Source organism: Nycticebus coucang, chromosome X (assembly GCF_027406575.1).
Source record: "Nycticebus coucang isolate mNycCou1 chromosome X, mNycCou1.pri, whole genome shotgun sequence".
Taxonomy (NCBI): domain Eukaryota; kingdom Metazoa; phylum Chordata; class Mammalia; order Primates; family Lorisidae; genus Nycticebus; species Nycticebus coucang.
The window spans coordinates 85,726,042-85,742,058 of NC_069804.1; the positions used below are offsets into that span (position 1 = coordinate 85,726,042).

General features: G+C 37.8%; 1 protein-coding gene across 3 annotated transcripts in view; it reads right to left on the reverse strand.

The window, feature by feature from the left end:
- Positions 1–5,243, reverse strand: part of ABCB7 (ATP binding cassette subfamily B member 7) — a 150,136-nt gene extending 144,893 nt beyond the window's left edge. For 2 of the 3 annotated variants that reach the window (XM_053579618.1, XM_053579617.1), the window contains exon 1: positions 5,022–5,243. In XM_053579618.1, the coding sequence (XP_053435593.1) occupies positions 5,022–5,189 (168 nt within the window). In that variant the 5' untranslated portion in view covers positions 5,190–5,243. The remainder of the gene's footprint in view (positions 1–5,021) is intronic. The other variant, XM_053579619.1, reaches the window with a different exon arrangement.
- Between the last annotated feature and the right edge of the window lie 10,774 nt (positions 5,244–16,017).

A 16,017-nucleotide genomic window follows, 5' to 3' on the forward strand; every position in this document is an offset into this window, starting at 1 on the left:
AGGACCTATTTTTACCTTCCTAGATGATTTCAGAACCTCACTTACTTTTTCTTCCACTCTACTTCCATCTCCCCAACACTAATAAATGCTAAACTCATCCTCAATCATAAGTTTTCTTCTCCTACTCTTAAACCTACAAGTACTATGAGAACAACACAAATTTGTCTCATCAAAAATTCATGTGAATTTAAATTTAGCTATGTTGCTGCTGAATACTACTACTACTACTAACAAATTAGGCTCACAATATAGAGGTACTATATACAAAGGACAAGTTCCAATAGATCACAGAAAGGAAACAAAAGAGTTGGAGATCCAGTAGTCAAACCTTTTTAGTTTACAGAATCTAAAGTCTAAACTTGCAAGGGTCCTCAAACTGTGACCCGCGGGCCACATGAGGTGGTGTGATGGTATTTGTTCCCATTTTGTTTTTTTACTTCAAAATAAGATATGTGCAGTGTTCATAGGAATTGATTCATGTTTTTTTTAAAACTATAGTTTGGCCCTCCAACGGTCTGAGGGACAGTGAACTGGCACCCTGTTTAAAAAGTTTGAGGATGCCTGGAACAAGTCCAAGATAATTAAAAGTAGAGCTCAAATAGGTAGTCAGGAGTCCTGGTCCAATAATCACAATACCATGTTATGCCTTTTGTACACTAGTTGTTTCATCCTATTTAACATTTACAATCAAAATCCTCTAACTCAGGGGTATTCAACCTTATTTTCTGCCACACATTGTTAGACTAAAAGTAATCTTGGCCATACAATAAATACACAAACACTAACACAAATTAATCAGACAAAAAAAAAAAAAAAAAAAAGGATCTGTGCATCCTTTTGTGATAATCAACACCATAGATAAACAAAACAAGTCCTCACAAAATCAGCATGTGGCCACACATTGGACACCCCTGCTCTAACTCATCCGTATTTTCTTTCTTCCTTTTTTTTTTTTTTTTTAGAGACAGTCTTATTTGTTGTCCTCGGTAGAGTGCTGTGGCATCACATGTCACAGCAACCTCCAGCTCTTGGGCTTAGGCAATTCTCTTGCCTCAGCCTCCCAAGTAGCTGGGACTACAAGTGCCCTGCCACAAAGCCTGGCTATTTTTTTTTTTTGCAGTTTGGCCAGGGCCAGGTTCGAAACCGCCACCCTTGTTATATGGGGCCAGCGCCCTACTCACTGAGCCACAAGCACCACCCCATCTATATTTTCTTTACAGTAAGACTGGACTATCTATCTATCTCAAGATCCTTTAATAGCATTTGATATCATTCCTTCCCATCTTATGGCAAGAATGATACAGAGGACAACAATTAAAAGCTTTATCAAAATCAAGATAGACTATCACTCCCTCATATAAAGAACTGTGTTGGTTTGGGATGTCTTGCTCTTCTCAAAACCAAGCAGGCTACTTCATAACAGCTTATATTTTCTTTAAGACTGTAAATTATCATTTAATGATTTGTCCTGATATCTCCTAACACCAGGGTCAAGACTAGAATTCAGTACTTCTGACTGCTTGTTTACCAATGTTCTTTATACTACATTAACCCACATTCAAAGTTAGTTGTGATTAATTTGATATAAATTTAAGTTAGTTCCGGCCAGGCAAGGTGGCTCATGCCTATAATCCTAACACTCTGGGAGGCCAAGGTGGGTGGACTGCCAGAGCTCACAAGTTCAAGACCAGCCTGAGCCAGAGCAAGACCTCATCTCTTGGGCATTGTGGCGGGCGCCTGTAGTCCCAGCTACTTGGGAGGCTGAGGCAAGAGAATTGCTTAAGCCCAAGAGTTTGAGGTTGCTGAGAGGTCATGGCATTCTACCGTGGGTGACAAAGTGAGACTATGTCTCAAAAAAAAAAGAGAGAGAAAAAAAGAAAAAGAATATTCAAGCCAGTTCTATTTATAAGAAGATACATATTTAAATTTTTATTACTGGTTATTTTTTTCCGCCTCTTAGAAGCCCATTAAAAAAGTCTTGCTCGGGGCAGCGCCTGTGGCTCAAAGGAGTAGGGCGCCAGGCCCATATGCCGGAGGTGATGGGTTCGAACCCAGCCCTGGCCAAAAATTGCAAAAAAAAAAAGTCTTGCTTGTTTTCCTAATAAAAGGACTATCTATTGTCTGAGTGTTTGTGTCCCCTCAAAATTGCTGTTAAAACCTAATCTCCAGCCTGGGGCAGTGGCTCAGGCCTGTAATCCTAGCACTTTGAGGGTTAATCTAACCAACTAACATGATTTCCTAACACTTCTCTCCTTTCAGTTCTAAAATATTATGCTCTATATTAATGATTTCTGTAAAAGTATGAATTCAATATTTATTTGGCAACCTCAATCACAAGTTACTAATTAATTTGAAGACACCTGGGGTTAATCACCTTCTTCTTTGAAAGCCTTATAATCATTCCTTCATCTCCTTGTTAAATCCATTTCTTAAAAGGATGACAAGAATTCCTTGCCTTTAAGAAATAGTAAACAAAGGTAACATCTTTCCCTTCAAAAATGGAGTTTTAGGGATAGCTGTAGGGTATAGTGTTCATGGACAGAAAGAAAGCCACTGCCTCTGAAATTCATTCTTTTTTTTTTTCTCTGAAATTCCTAATGACTTCTTCCCCCACTTCTCCTCATTCTTCCAGCAGGAGAAACTCCTACAAATTTTATCTTCATTTCTTCTTCATTATTGGAGACTACAGAACAAAGAGATCATGTACTAAAAACTTTCAACTATATGTATAATAGTTTAAAACCCCTAATATAATAATCTAGATTTGCTTCTCTAGGCTATTTGTCTGTTACTTCCTGTCTGGAACTCCTTACTACAGTCTACTAAACTATATGCAGATCTATGAAAGGATATGCTCTCTCTTACATGTGGGGCTTTGCACATGCTTCCCTCTTTAACTTCTAATTTCTAGTTCTTGACCTAGATATCAGTTACTCAAGGCAACCTTAAGATTAGACTTAACTGGCAGTGCCTGTAGCTCAGTGGTTACGGCACCAGCCACATACACTGAGGTTGGTGGGTTCAAACCCAGCAGGGCCAGCTAAATAACAATGACAACTGTAACAAAAAATAGCTGTGTGTTGTGGCAGGCACCTGTAGTCCCAGCTAATTGGGAGGCTGAGGCGAGAGAATCACTTAAGCCCAAAAGTTAGAGGTTGCTGTGAGCTGTGACACCACAGCACTCTACCGAGGGCAACACAGTGAGACTGTCAAAAAAAAAAAAAAAAAAAGTTTTTATTTTTTTTTTAAAGTTTAGACTTAACGTCCTTCACATACACTCTTCCAGTACCTTGTACCTTCCCCATCATTGCACAGTTCTACTATATTTTAATTACCTGTTTAACTTATTTATTTTCCATACTAGATTTTAAGCACTTTAAGGGGCTTATATTTTGTTTTGTTCACTGTTGTAAAGGTGTTCAATTATTGAATGAATGATGAATCTAATTCTACCAGCTTTGCACATATTGAGTGTCCTTCCCTATTCTCCCTGTTTGGAATGTTCTCCCAGTTCTATCACCAACATGAGAGACGTTTTATAAGCTGGTCCTTAAATATCACTATTTCCTCTAGATACTGATAGCCTTTGTTGTTAATACGATTCATTTGATATTTAATTTATTATTGTTATCCAATTATTCTTGTAATGCATGGATACAATCTTCTTAAGTAAACTGTACTATGTTTGAAGGCTGTTTCTCTTGGCACCCTATTATCTAGCACAATGGTATGTACAAAATAAATGTTAATCATCTGTTAACAAAGAATCAAAATTTAGGCTCGGCACCCATAGCACAGTGGTTATGGCACCAGCCACATAAACCGAGGCTGGCAGGTTAGAACCCAGACAGGCCAGCTAAACAACAATAACAACTGCAACAAAAACTAGCCAGGCATGTGGCGGGTGCCTGTAGTCCCAGCTACTTGGAAGGCTGAGGCAAGAAAATCACTTAAGCCCAAGAGTTGAAGGTTACTGTGAGCTGTGACGCTACAGCACTCTAACAGGGCGACAGCGTGAGACTCTGTCTCAAAATAAAATAAAATAAAATAAAATAAACAAACAAAAAAACACACAAAAGAATCAAAATTTAACAAGTTAAATCAAAATTTAACAAAATTTAATTCTCTTCATAAGGCTAACTACTTCAAAGTGATTCTGATGGAAAAGTGGTAGCAATGAAACTTTTTGTTAATATATAGAAAATAAAAAATATATACTGATGTACACCAAAAGTACCAATAATTTTAAAAAATAATAAAAATAAATAATAATAATAATAATAAAAATAATCAAATATCAAAAGTACCAATAATTTTAAAAAATAATAAAAATAAATAATAATAATAATAATAAAAATAATCAAATATCAAGAAGTACTATAACCATCGCTACAATCATAAGATAAGCACTTATCATTTCCAAAGTGACTTTTCCACACAGAACACCACTGTATTTTCAGAAGAAAGGATAATCATATTTATATATGAATTTAAGGCTATCTATGTTTCTATGTTTTGGAAAGATAATTGTGGTTTGACAGCACTCCCATCAACAAGGGAGTTAACTCATGCCCCTTGTTCATAGTTAGTTTGCTGTCATCTTAACAGCACCTTACAAATTGCTAATTCTGACTGAGTAAAATATGAATCAAGGATAACTTATCCCAAATTCCATTCCTAACTCTGGAAAGTATCCCAGTCTTCCTTGAGTTTGTAAAGTTAAGCAGGCTGGGAACGGTGTCTACCCCATCAGTTGAAGACAGAGGAAAACTATACGTCCTATGAGAGACTCCCCTGCTCCAGCAGCCCTCTATCCAGAACCTCCACCCCCTGTCCCCAAAGGTTTTCTTCGGCCCTTCCACAACTCACTACCCCTAATTTTATTCATGTACTGCTGCTCCGAGTTAAGCTCTGGCGATTTTTTTCTTGGTGCTTTTGCTGACCCGAGGTCACGAGGGCAACCCTTTCCCTATAGGTCCCATTGTCCTTCACCCTACCCTTCTATGCGAATGGCATCTCACCTGGTAGAGTCGAGTGCTTCCCGAGGCGCCAAGCTGATGTAATCGCCATCGCGGACCTGAGCTGCAGACAGCTACTAGAGGACTGACCAGATTCGCCGAGTGCCGGTGCGTTTCAAAAGCAGCCGCCGCGGCTGCCCAACGCCAAGAATGTACCGCGAGCAGCGCCATCTTGAGCGAGGAAACAGGAACCAAGAGCAGAGGATTGTGGGACGCTGACGGACCAAATTCTGCTACTTAAGTTTCTCTCACTTCCCCCTCGTTTTCCCAGAGCCCTAGACCGGAAGTAGTTTTTTGTTTGTTTGTTTGTCGCCCTGGGTAGAGTATGGTAGCGTCACAGCTCACAGCAACCTCTAACTCTTAGGCTTAAGCGATTCTCTTGCCTCAGCCTCCCAAGTCCTGGGACTATAGGCGCCCGCCACAACGCCCGGCTATTTTTTTGTTGCAGTTTTCATTGTTCTTTAGCTGTCCCAGGCAGTGTTCGAACCTGCCAGCCTCAGTGTATGTGGCCGGCGCCCTGCCCACTGACCTACAGGCACCGCCCAGAAGTAGTTTCAATTTGACGGTTTGATCATTTCACTAAATACTGATGTTTTCTCCTAGGGCCATATTTTGACTGTTTTTCTTACACAACCAGGTACTGGAGTAACGTTGTGTTTCTTTTCCTAGGGTCGCCAGATAAAATGCAGCATATCCAGTCAAGTTTGGAGTTTAGATAAACAACGAATCATTTTTTAGTATAAGTATGTACCAAATGTTGTGTCTGCTAAATCTGGCAACCCTATCTTGCCTGTCATTCCACTCTTACCGACTACAACTCATTGTTATGCTTAAATATCTCCATTTTCTCTACGCATATTTTTATCTCCACTCCGGTGCACTAACACTTAGAGTAGATTGAGCTACGGATGTTAAATACCATTTGAGAAGAGGCTTCGTGTGTGAGATTCATTGCTTCTCTCTGTCTTATGAGCACTTTTATTTTGCCGATTGATCTCTGTTGTACCAACCTTGGGGCAGTTTTCCTTTGGTCTGTTGCTCTTGGGACAGTTACATATACACACACCACAGTCGTTTTTATGCTGATAATTTGCTTCTCTCTAGCTCTTCGATTTGGTTTCTGCAGCGTCACTTGTTGTTTTAAAAAACTGCTAGAGTGGGCTCTCAGCAGCCGTTGCACAATGGTTAACGAGGCTGGCGGTTCGGGCGGGGCCAGCTAAACAACAATGACAACTACAACAACAGCAAAAAAACAAAAAACAAAAAAAAAACTAGGCATTGTGGCGGCACCTGTAGTCTCAGCTACTTGGGAGGCTGAGGCAAGAGAATCACTTAAGTTGGAGGTTGCTGTGGGCTGTGACGCGACAGCACTCTACTGAGGGCAATATAGTGAGATTTTGTCTCAAAAACAACAACAGCAACAAAAACCACTAGATTGGCTGCAGGATAGTAAAGTGAAGTGTATGTAGAGAAGTCCATGTTTAAAGACAGGTTTGTCACCACTGTCAAAAAATAAAATAATGTCAAAATATGTTTACAGTTATCCGAGAAATGATGTTTCTGAGTGTAAATGTTACCTGAAACCCCAGGAACAATAATGCACTTACAATTTTATATTCTTTGCTGCATTCTCAAACCTTTCACACAAGACAGATAAATAATTATGAATATCTTATGAAGAGGCAATGTGAATTTAGAAGTCTGATTAAGAACGACAAAAGATATGCATAATCCATGCAGTTAGCTTTATTTTGTTCTGAGATTCATATTGCACCACAGGTTTCCAAGGAAGGGGATGTTTGAGCTAGTAATTTAAAGAAAAGAAGAATTCAGATTAAAGAGGTAGGTGGAAATTTCATGTAAAGAAGATGGTATTTTAAAGCAAAGAGGCATAAGAAAACGTTTTCAAGCTCAGGAGTCTGTGGTGTCAATGGATACAATTTGGTTTTATACATTTCAGGACAACAGAAATTACATGAAAAGTCATAAATCAATAAATGGAATGCATAGATTGTTTTGACATAAAAAGGCAGGACATTTCCAAGCAAATGATTACAGGTTATAGGTGGGTTTAAAGATTCCCTAATCTTTGATTGATTAAAGAAATGAAGCTTTTATCTAAAGACTTGGAATGTTTTAAGTTAAGGTAAGGAAGTATATTAATCAAAGACAAGCCACTAGACATACATATACTCAGACTTAAATGGTCTGTTAAGTATATTGATTACCTGTAGGCATTATTTAAGCTTTGCCTTATATAGACATAGTCCTGTTAATGATTTACAAAGGATATCTCCAGGAAGGGAGTGGAGCATGTTGAAGCATGTCAGACCTCTTTTCTCATGGCCAACAACTAAGCATTAGGGTATTTCTGGAGTTCCCCTGGCCAAGAGAGGGTCCATTCAGTCAGCTGGAGTACTTAGAATTTTATTTTAGTTCACAATTGAGTGTAGAATTTTATTTTAGTTCACAAAAGTAGTACTAGATAAGCCTGAGTGAGCAGAGGCCTGATGGTGAAGGGCCTTGTTTTTCATTCTACAAAGTTAGTGCTTTATCCTGTAGCCAGTTTTAATCAGGAGAGCAACATGATCAAATTTATATGTCTAGTAAGCCACTCTGGCTCAAGTCAGAAAGTTGGATTAGAGGGAGTTCAGATTGCATTTATGAAGGTAATGTAATAGTTCAGTCATAAAATAAAGACCTGAACCTGATAATAGCAGTGTCAATAGATCGATTTGGGGGATATTAAAGAGATAGAATTGGGCGGTGCCTGTGGCTCAAGGAGTAGGGCGCCGGTCCCATATGCCGGAGGTGGCGAGTTCAAACTCAGCCCCGGCCAAAAAAAAAGAAAAAACACACACACATACAAAAAATAAAGAGATAGAATTGATGGGAGTTGGTGACTAATTGGATGTTTCTAGCTTATTATTGTTGACAGTAAACCACTAATGTCCTCTTTTATTAATAACTATATCATCATTAATAAATATTTATTCAGCATCAATTCTGGGTTAGACAGCAGCAATCTACATTAAAGAAACTAGACCCTGCTAATGATTTCTATTAGGGCTGAATATTGCTACTGAATCTTACTATCCAGGTAAAGCATTGGCTATATATATATATATATATATGTATATATATAGCAAATTATATATTGCTATAATTTTAAAAATATATAAGAACCTATACAATATAATTTTTTTTAATGATTGTCAGATATGATGTGATGCAATATCTAAAATTTTTATATGTTCAAAAACACTATTTGGAATTTTAATACAGGAAAGAGCTTTCTTTCTGAATCTTAGTAAAATTTTCTTTCTTTTTTATTTTTATTATTATTATTTTTTGATATAGAGTCTCATCGTGCTGCCCTTGGTAGAGTGCTATGGCAACACAGCTCACAGCAACCTCAAACTCTTGGGCTTAAGCAATTCTCTTGCCTCAGCTTCCCAAGTAGCTAGGACTACAGGAACCCACCACAACATCTGGCTATTTTTGTTATTGTTGTTGTTGTTGCAGTTGCCATTATTGTTTAGCTGGCCCAGGTCGGGTTCAAACCCACAATCTCAGTGATGTGGCCAGCTCCCTAACCACTGTGCTAAGGGCGCCGGGCTAGTAAGAATTTTCTATAGGTGTTAGCTATTCATAGAAGATAAAGAGGATCAAGCCAAAGCTAGAGCTGTGGTAGATTCTGCCTGGTATTCTACTACTCTGTTCACTAAGAGATGCCTACACTTAAACACAAGATTTAATGAAAGCCTCTAGAAACCATGTAAAATCATAAGATTTTAAATCAGACAAGACTTCAGAATTCTAAAATACTTTACCCTAATCTAACATGATTTCTGAAAATTCTTGAGAAGTTTTAATAGATTAGCAATAGGCATTATTGACATGGAATAGCAATTGTGAGGTCTTTGAGGGGAGTCAATATATTTTTTATGAAAGTAGTACTCATTGTAAGCCAACTCCTCTGATTTCAGAATGTGAATAATGGCCAGGTGCAGTGGCTCATGCCTATAATCCCAGCACTTTGGAAGGCCACCATGGCAAGATCATTTGAAGCTAGGAGTTTCAGACCAGCTTGGGCAACATAGTAAGACCCTATCTCTACAAATGATTTTTCTTTAATTAGACAGATGTGGTGGCATGAGCCTGTAGTCACAGCTACTTAAGAGGTTGAGCCAAGAGGATGACTTGAGCACAAGAGTTCTAGCCTGCAGTGAGCAATGATCATACAACTGCATTCCAGCCTGGGCAATAAGTGAGACGCTGTCTCTACAAAGAGAAAAAAAAAAAGAAGAAGAAGAACAGAAAAACATGTGAGCAATGTTGAAATACCTGAGTAGCTACTCTATGATGAGTTAAAGTGAAGCAAACATTTATTTGCCAAATAGGACAAAGGAAAATTTCCAGGGCTCCCAGAAATAGAACATGAAATAAGAGTTGAACACTACTGGGGAACAGCAGCAACACACAGGCCAACTTGGCCTGCAGCAACTTGACACATAAATGCCAACCTATACTGAAGAGACAGAGGTACCCAATAAAAGCTGCTAGAAGTAGTTGCTACAGCCATGGATGACATGATAACACTTTATTTATGCAATAATTATGCCTAAATGTACGTAGTATTTTGTAATTTACAGTATGCTTTTTCAAACTTTATCTTATTTAGTTATCACATCAACCTTAGAGGAAGCTATTATTTATTAATAGTTCAAAATTTATGAGGAAACTGAGACTGAGATAGGTTGTGACTGGACAGAGGCCACAAAACTAATGATACGGAGACTAAACCTAGTTTTTATGACCCCAAATACAGTGTTCTTTTCACAAATTAAACACCTGAAATATATATATATATATATTAAAAAAAAACAGTTGAGCAATTTAAAAGGGGCACAATGGCTTTCTTTCTGTTTCTAACAAATGTCAGAACTTATTCTCATCTCAGGACCTTTGCACTTGCTTTTCTCTTTACCTGTAAAGTCTTACCTGTACATTTTTAAGTGACTTTTTTTGTCATTCAAGTCTCAACTCAAATGTCACCTGCTTAGAGAAGCTTTCCAAGAGCACCTTATTTAAACACAGCAACCTCTGTACCTGCCACTCTCTATCATATTGCTTTGTGTTATTTCCCTCAAAACCATGCTATTCAAAGTGTGATTCACAAACCAATGACATTGGCATCATCTGGGAGGTTGCTAGAAATTACAGATTTTTTTGTAGCTATTTTGAACTATTCATTAAATTATTGTTAAGTCCTAGTTACTCTACTGCAGTATCAAACACTAGATCTTATTCCTTCTATCTAACTATATTTTTGTACTCATTAACCAACCTCTCTTCATTCCTCCCATCTTCCCCTTCCCAGCCGCTGGTAATCACCTTTCCACTCTCTATCTATCTCAATGAAATCAACTTTTTGAGCTCCCGCATATGAGTGAGAATATGTAATGTTTGTCTTTCTGTACCTGCCTTATGTCATTTAACATAATGACCTCCAGATCCACCCATGTTGCAGCAAATGACAAGATTTCATTTCTTCTACAGCTGAATAATGGTCCATTCTGTATAATGTACCACGTTTAGAAAAACTGGAATGTAAAAAAAAAAAAACTGGAATGTTCCAAATTTAAAGAAAAGATAAATGTTTAAGGTGATGGATATCCCAATTACCCTGATTTGATTATTACACATTATACATATGTATCAAAATATTATATTTTTCCAAAATATGTGCAACTATTATATATCAATAAAAAACAGAAATGTGGACTCTCAGGTCCCATAATAGACCCGAAGTTTCAAAATATTATTATTTTTCTTTTTTTTATTAAATCATAGCTGTGTACATTGATATGATCATGGGGAATCATTCACTAGCTTCACAGACCATTTGACACACTTTCATCACACTGGTTAACATAGCCTTCCTGGCATTCTCTCAGATACTGTGCCAAGACACTTATATTCCACATTTACCAAGTTTCACATGTACTCTTGTAAGATGCACTGCTGGTGTAATCCCACCAACCCCCTTCTCTCTACCCACCTCCCCCCACCCTCCCATCCGTTTACCCCTTCCCCCTATTCTTAGGTTGTAACTGGGTTATAGCTTCCATGTGAAAGCTCTAAATTAGTTTCATAGTAGGACTGAGTACATTGGGTACTTTTTCTTCCATTCTTTTTTTTCTATAATTAAATCATAGCTGTGTGCATTGATATGATCATGGGGCATCATTCACTAGCTTCACAGACGGTTTACCAAGTTTCACATATACCCTTGTAAGATGCACCGCTGGTGTAATCCACCAATCCCCTTCCCTCTGGCCACCTCCCACCTCCCTCCCCTCCCTTTCCCCCTTCCCCCTATTCTTAGGTTGTAACTGGGTTATAGCTTTCTTGTGAAAACCCTAAATTAGTTTCATAGTAGGGCTGAGTACATTGGGTACTTTTTCTTCCTTTCTTGAGATACTTTACTAAGAAGAATATGTTCCAGCTCCATCCATGTAAACATGAAAGAGGTAAAGTCTCCATCTTTCTTTAAGGTTGCATAATATTCCATGGTGTACATATACCACAATTTATTAATCCATTCGTGGATTGATGGGCACTTGGGCTTTTTCCATGACTTAGCACTTATGAATAGGGCTGCCATAAACATTCTGGTACAAATATCTTTGTTATGATGTGATTTTTGGTCTTCTGGGTATATGCCCAGTAGAGGAATTACAGGATTGAATGGCAGATCTACTTTTAGATCTCTGAGTGTTCTCCATATCTGTTTCCAAAAGGAATGTATTAATTTGCATTCCCACCAGCAGTGTAAAAGTGTTCCCTTTTCTCCACATCCACGCCAAATCTCTGGTCTTGGGATTTTGTGATATAGGCTAGTCTCACTGGAGTAAGATGATATCTCAAAGTAGTTTTGATTTGCATTTACCTGATGATTAAAGATGATGAGCATTTTTTCATATGTCTGAAGGCCGTGCTCCTGTCTTCTTCAGAGAAGTTTCTCTTCAACTCCCTTGCCCAGCCTGTGATGGGATCCCTTGTTCTTTTCTTACTAATGCGCTTGAGTTCTGTGTGGATTCTGGTTACTAAACCTTTGTCAGAGACATAACCTGCAAATATCTTCTCCCATTCTGAGGGCTGTTTGCTTGCTTTACTTACTGTGTTCTTGGCTGTGCAGAAGCTTTTTAGTTAGATCAAGTCCCAGTAGTGTATTTTTGAAGCTGCTTCAATTGCCCCAGGGGTCCGCCTCATAAAATACTTGCCCAGACTGATTTCTTCAAAGGTTTTCCCTGCACTCTCTTCTAGTATTTTTATAGTTTCATGTCTTAAGTTTAAATCTTTAATCCAGTGAGAGGCTATATTAGTTAATGCTGAAAGGTGTGGATCCAGTTTCAGTCTTCTGCAGGTTGCCAGCCAGTTCACCCAGCACCATTTGTTAAATAGGGAATCTTTTTCCCACTGAATGTTTTTAATTAGCTTGTCAAAGATTAAATAATGGTAAGTAGCTGGATTCATCTCTTTGTTCTCTATTCCGTTCCAGACATCTACTTCTCTGTCTTTGTGCCAATACCATGCTGTTTTGATCACTATCGATTTGTAGTATAGTCTGAGGTCTGGTAGCGTAATTCCTCCTGCTTTGTTTTTATTTCTGAGCAATGTCTTGGCTATTCGAGGTTTTTTCTGATTCCATATAAAACGAAGTATTGTTTTTTCAAGATCTTTAAAGTGTGACAGTGGAGTTTTAATAGGGTTTGCGTTGAAATTATATATTGCTTTGGGTAGTATGGACATTTTAACAGTGTTGATTCTTCCCAGCCATGAGCATGGCGTGTTTTTCTATTTGTTAACATTTTCAGCTATTTCTTTACTTAGAGTTTCATAGTTCTATTTATAGAGATCTTTCACGTCCTTTGTTAGATAAATTCCCAACTATTTCATCTTCTTTGGCACTACTGGGAATAGGATAGAGTCCTTAACTATTTTTTCAACTTGACTATTGTTGGTATATATAAAGGCTACCAATTTATGAATACTGATTTTGTAACCTGAGACACTGCTGTATTCCTTGATCACTTCTAAGAGTTTTTTGGTAGAGTCCATAGTGTTTTCCCAATATACAATCATATCAACTGCAAAGAGCGAAAGTTTGATCTCTTCTAACCCTACATGGATACCATGGATCGCCTTTTCTTCGCTAATTGCAGTGGCTAAAACTTCCATTACAATGTTAAAAAGCAATGGAGACAATGGGCAGCCTTGTCTGGTTCCTGATGTGAGTGGAAATGATTCCAGTTTAACTCCATTCAATAGGATATTGGCTGTGGGTTTGCTGTAGATGGTCTCTATCTGTTTAAGAAATGTCCCTTCTATACCGATTTTCTTAAGTGTTCTGATCATGAAGGGATGCTGGATATTATCAAAAGCTTTTTCTGCATCAATTGAGAGAATCATATGGTCTTTGTTTTTTAATTTGTTTATGTGCTGAATTACATTTATAGATTTACGTATATTAAACCAGCCTTGAGACCCTGGGATAAAACTGACTTGGTCATGATGTATAATTTGTTTGATGTGCTGCTGGATTCTGTTTGTTAGGATCTTGTTGAATATTTTTGCATCTATATTCATTAGTGATATCGGTCTATAATTTTCTTTTCTTGTTTGGTCTTTTACTGGTTTGTGGATCAGGGTGATGTTTGCTTCATAGAATGTGTTGGGTAGTCTTTCTTCTTTTTCTACCTTTTGGAACAGGTTGAGTAATATAAGTATTAATTCGTCTTTAAAGGTTTGGTAGAATTCTGACATGAAACCATCTGGTCCTGGGCTTTTCTTTTTAGGGAGATTTTGTATGGTTGATGCTATTTCTGAACTTGATATGGGCCTGTTCAACATTTCCACTTGATTCTGGCTAAGTCTTGGAAGGTCGTGTGCTTCCAAGTATCGGTCAATTTCCTTTAGATTTTCATATTTCTGAGAATAAAGTTTCTTGTAATATTCATTAAGGATTTTTTTGATTTCTGAGGAGTCTGTTGTTATTTTGTCTTTGCCGTTTCTTATTGATGAGATTAGAGATTTTACTCTTTTTTTCCTGATTAGGTTGGCCAAAGGTTTATCTACTGACCTTTTGGAAAAACCAGCTTTTTGATTTATTGATCTGTTGTATTATTCTTTTGTTTTCGATTTCTTTTAATTCTGCTCTAATTTGGTTATTTCTTTCCTTCTACTGGGTTTGGGGTTGGAATGTTCTTCCTTTTCCAGTTGCTTGAGATGTCCCATTAAGTTGTTAACTTCCTATCTTTCCGTTCTCTTGAGGAAGGCTTGCAGTGCTATAAATTTCCCTCTTAGAACTGCCTTTGCGGTGTCCCAGAGGTTCTGATAATTCATGTCTTCATTGTCTTTTTGTTCCCAAAAATCGGCGATTTCTTTCTTAATCTCATCTCTGACTCAGCTATCATTCAGCATAAGGTTATTTAACTTGCATGTTTTTGTATGAGTATGCAGATTCCTGTTGTTACTTGGCTCAAGTTTTATTCCACAGTGGTCTGAGAAGATGCATGGAATAATTTCTACTCCTTTAAATTACTGAGGTTAGACTTGTGACCTAAGATGTGATCGATTTTGGAGTAAGTTCCATGGGCTGACGAGAAGTATGCGTATTCAGTTTTGGGGGGATGAAATGTTCTGTAGATGTCTGCTAAATCTAAATGTTGGATGGTTAGGTTTAAATCTAAGATTTCTTTGCTCAGCTTCTTGTTGGACGATTGATCCAACACTGCCAAAGGAGTGTTGAAATCTCCGACTATTATGGAGCTGGAGGAAATCACGTTGCTCATGTCTGTTAGAGTTTCTCTTATAAATTGAGGTGCATTCTGATTGGGTGCATAGATATTAATAATTGAAATCTCAACATATTGAGTATTACCCTTAACAAATATGAAGTGACCATTCTTGTCCTTCCTTACTTTTGTTGGTTTAAAGCCTATCGTATCTGCAAATAAAATTGCAACACCTGCTTTTTTCTGATTACCATTTGTCTGAAATATGGATGACCGTCTTTTCACCCTGAGTCTGTATTTGTCTTTCAAGTTAAGATGTGACTCTTGTATGCAACAAATATCTGGCCTGAGTTTTTGTATCCAGTCAGCTAACCTATGCCTCTTTAGAGGACAGTTTAAGCCGTTCACATTAATGGAGAATATTTATAAGTCTGGTGAAATTTTGGGTATCGAGTTTTTCAAAAGTCCATTGGACATTTTTAATCCTTTCGTTAGTGTGGAAATTGGAGTTTGATCTGAAGTTTCTGAGTGAGTTTACTTTTGTGGTATAGGATTGGGTTGGTCATTATGGAGGATAGGTCTGAGAATATCCTGAGGAACTGGATTATTTATGGCAGATGTCTTCAACATATGAATGTCATTAAAGTATTTAATTTCTCCATCATAAATGAAACTCAGTTTAGCTGGATACAAGATCCAAGGTTGAAAGTTATTTTGCTTTAGGAGATTAAAAGTCGATAACCACCTTCTTCTGGCTTGAAAAGTTTCAGCAGAGATATCTGCACTCATTCTAATATTTTTCCCATTGAAGGTAATGATTTTATTTCTCCTGGCAGCTTTGAGAATTTTCTCCTTCATATCAACTTTAGTGAAGTTATTATGGTGTGCCTGGGGGATGTCTTATTGGGGTTGAGTTGTGCTGGGGTTCTGAAACTGTCTGCTATCTGAATTTCAGAATCTCTAGGTATGTCTGGAAAATTCTCTTTCATAATTTCATGCAGAAGGGCCTCTGTGCCCAGCGAGGCCACTTCATCGGTTTCAGGAACTCCAATGATTCGGATATTGACCTTCTTCGAATTATCCCAGAGCTCTCTGAGAGAATGTTCTGTTTTTGCTCTCCATTTCTCTTCCTCTTTGAGGGTTTGGGAGCATTCAAAGGCTTTATCTTTAATGTCAGAAATCCTTTCTTCTGCTTG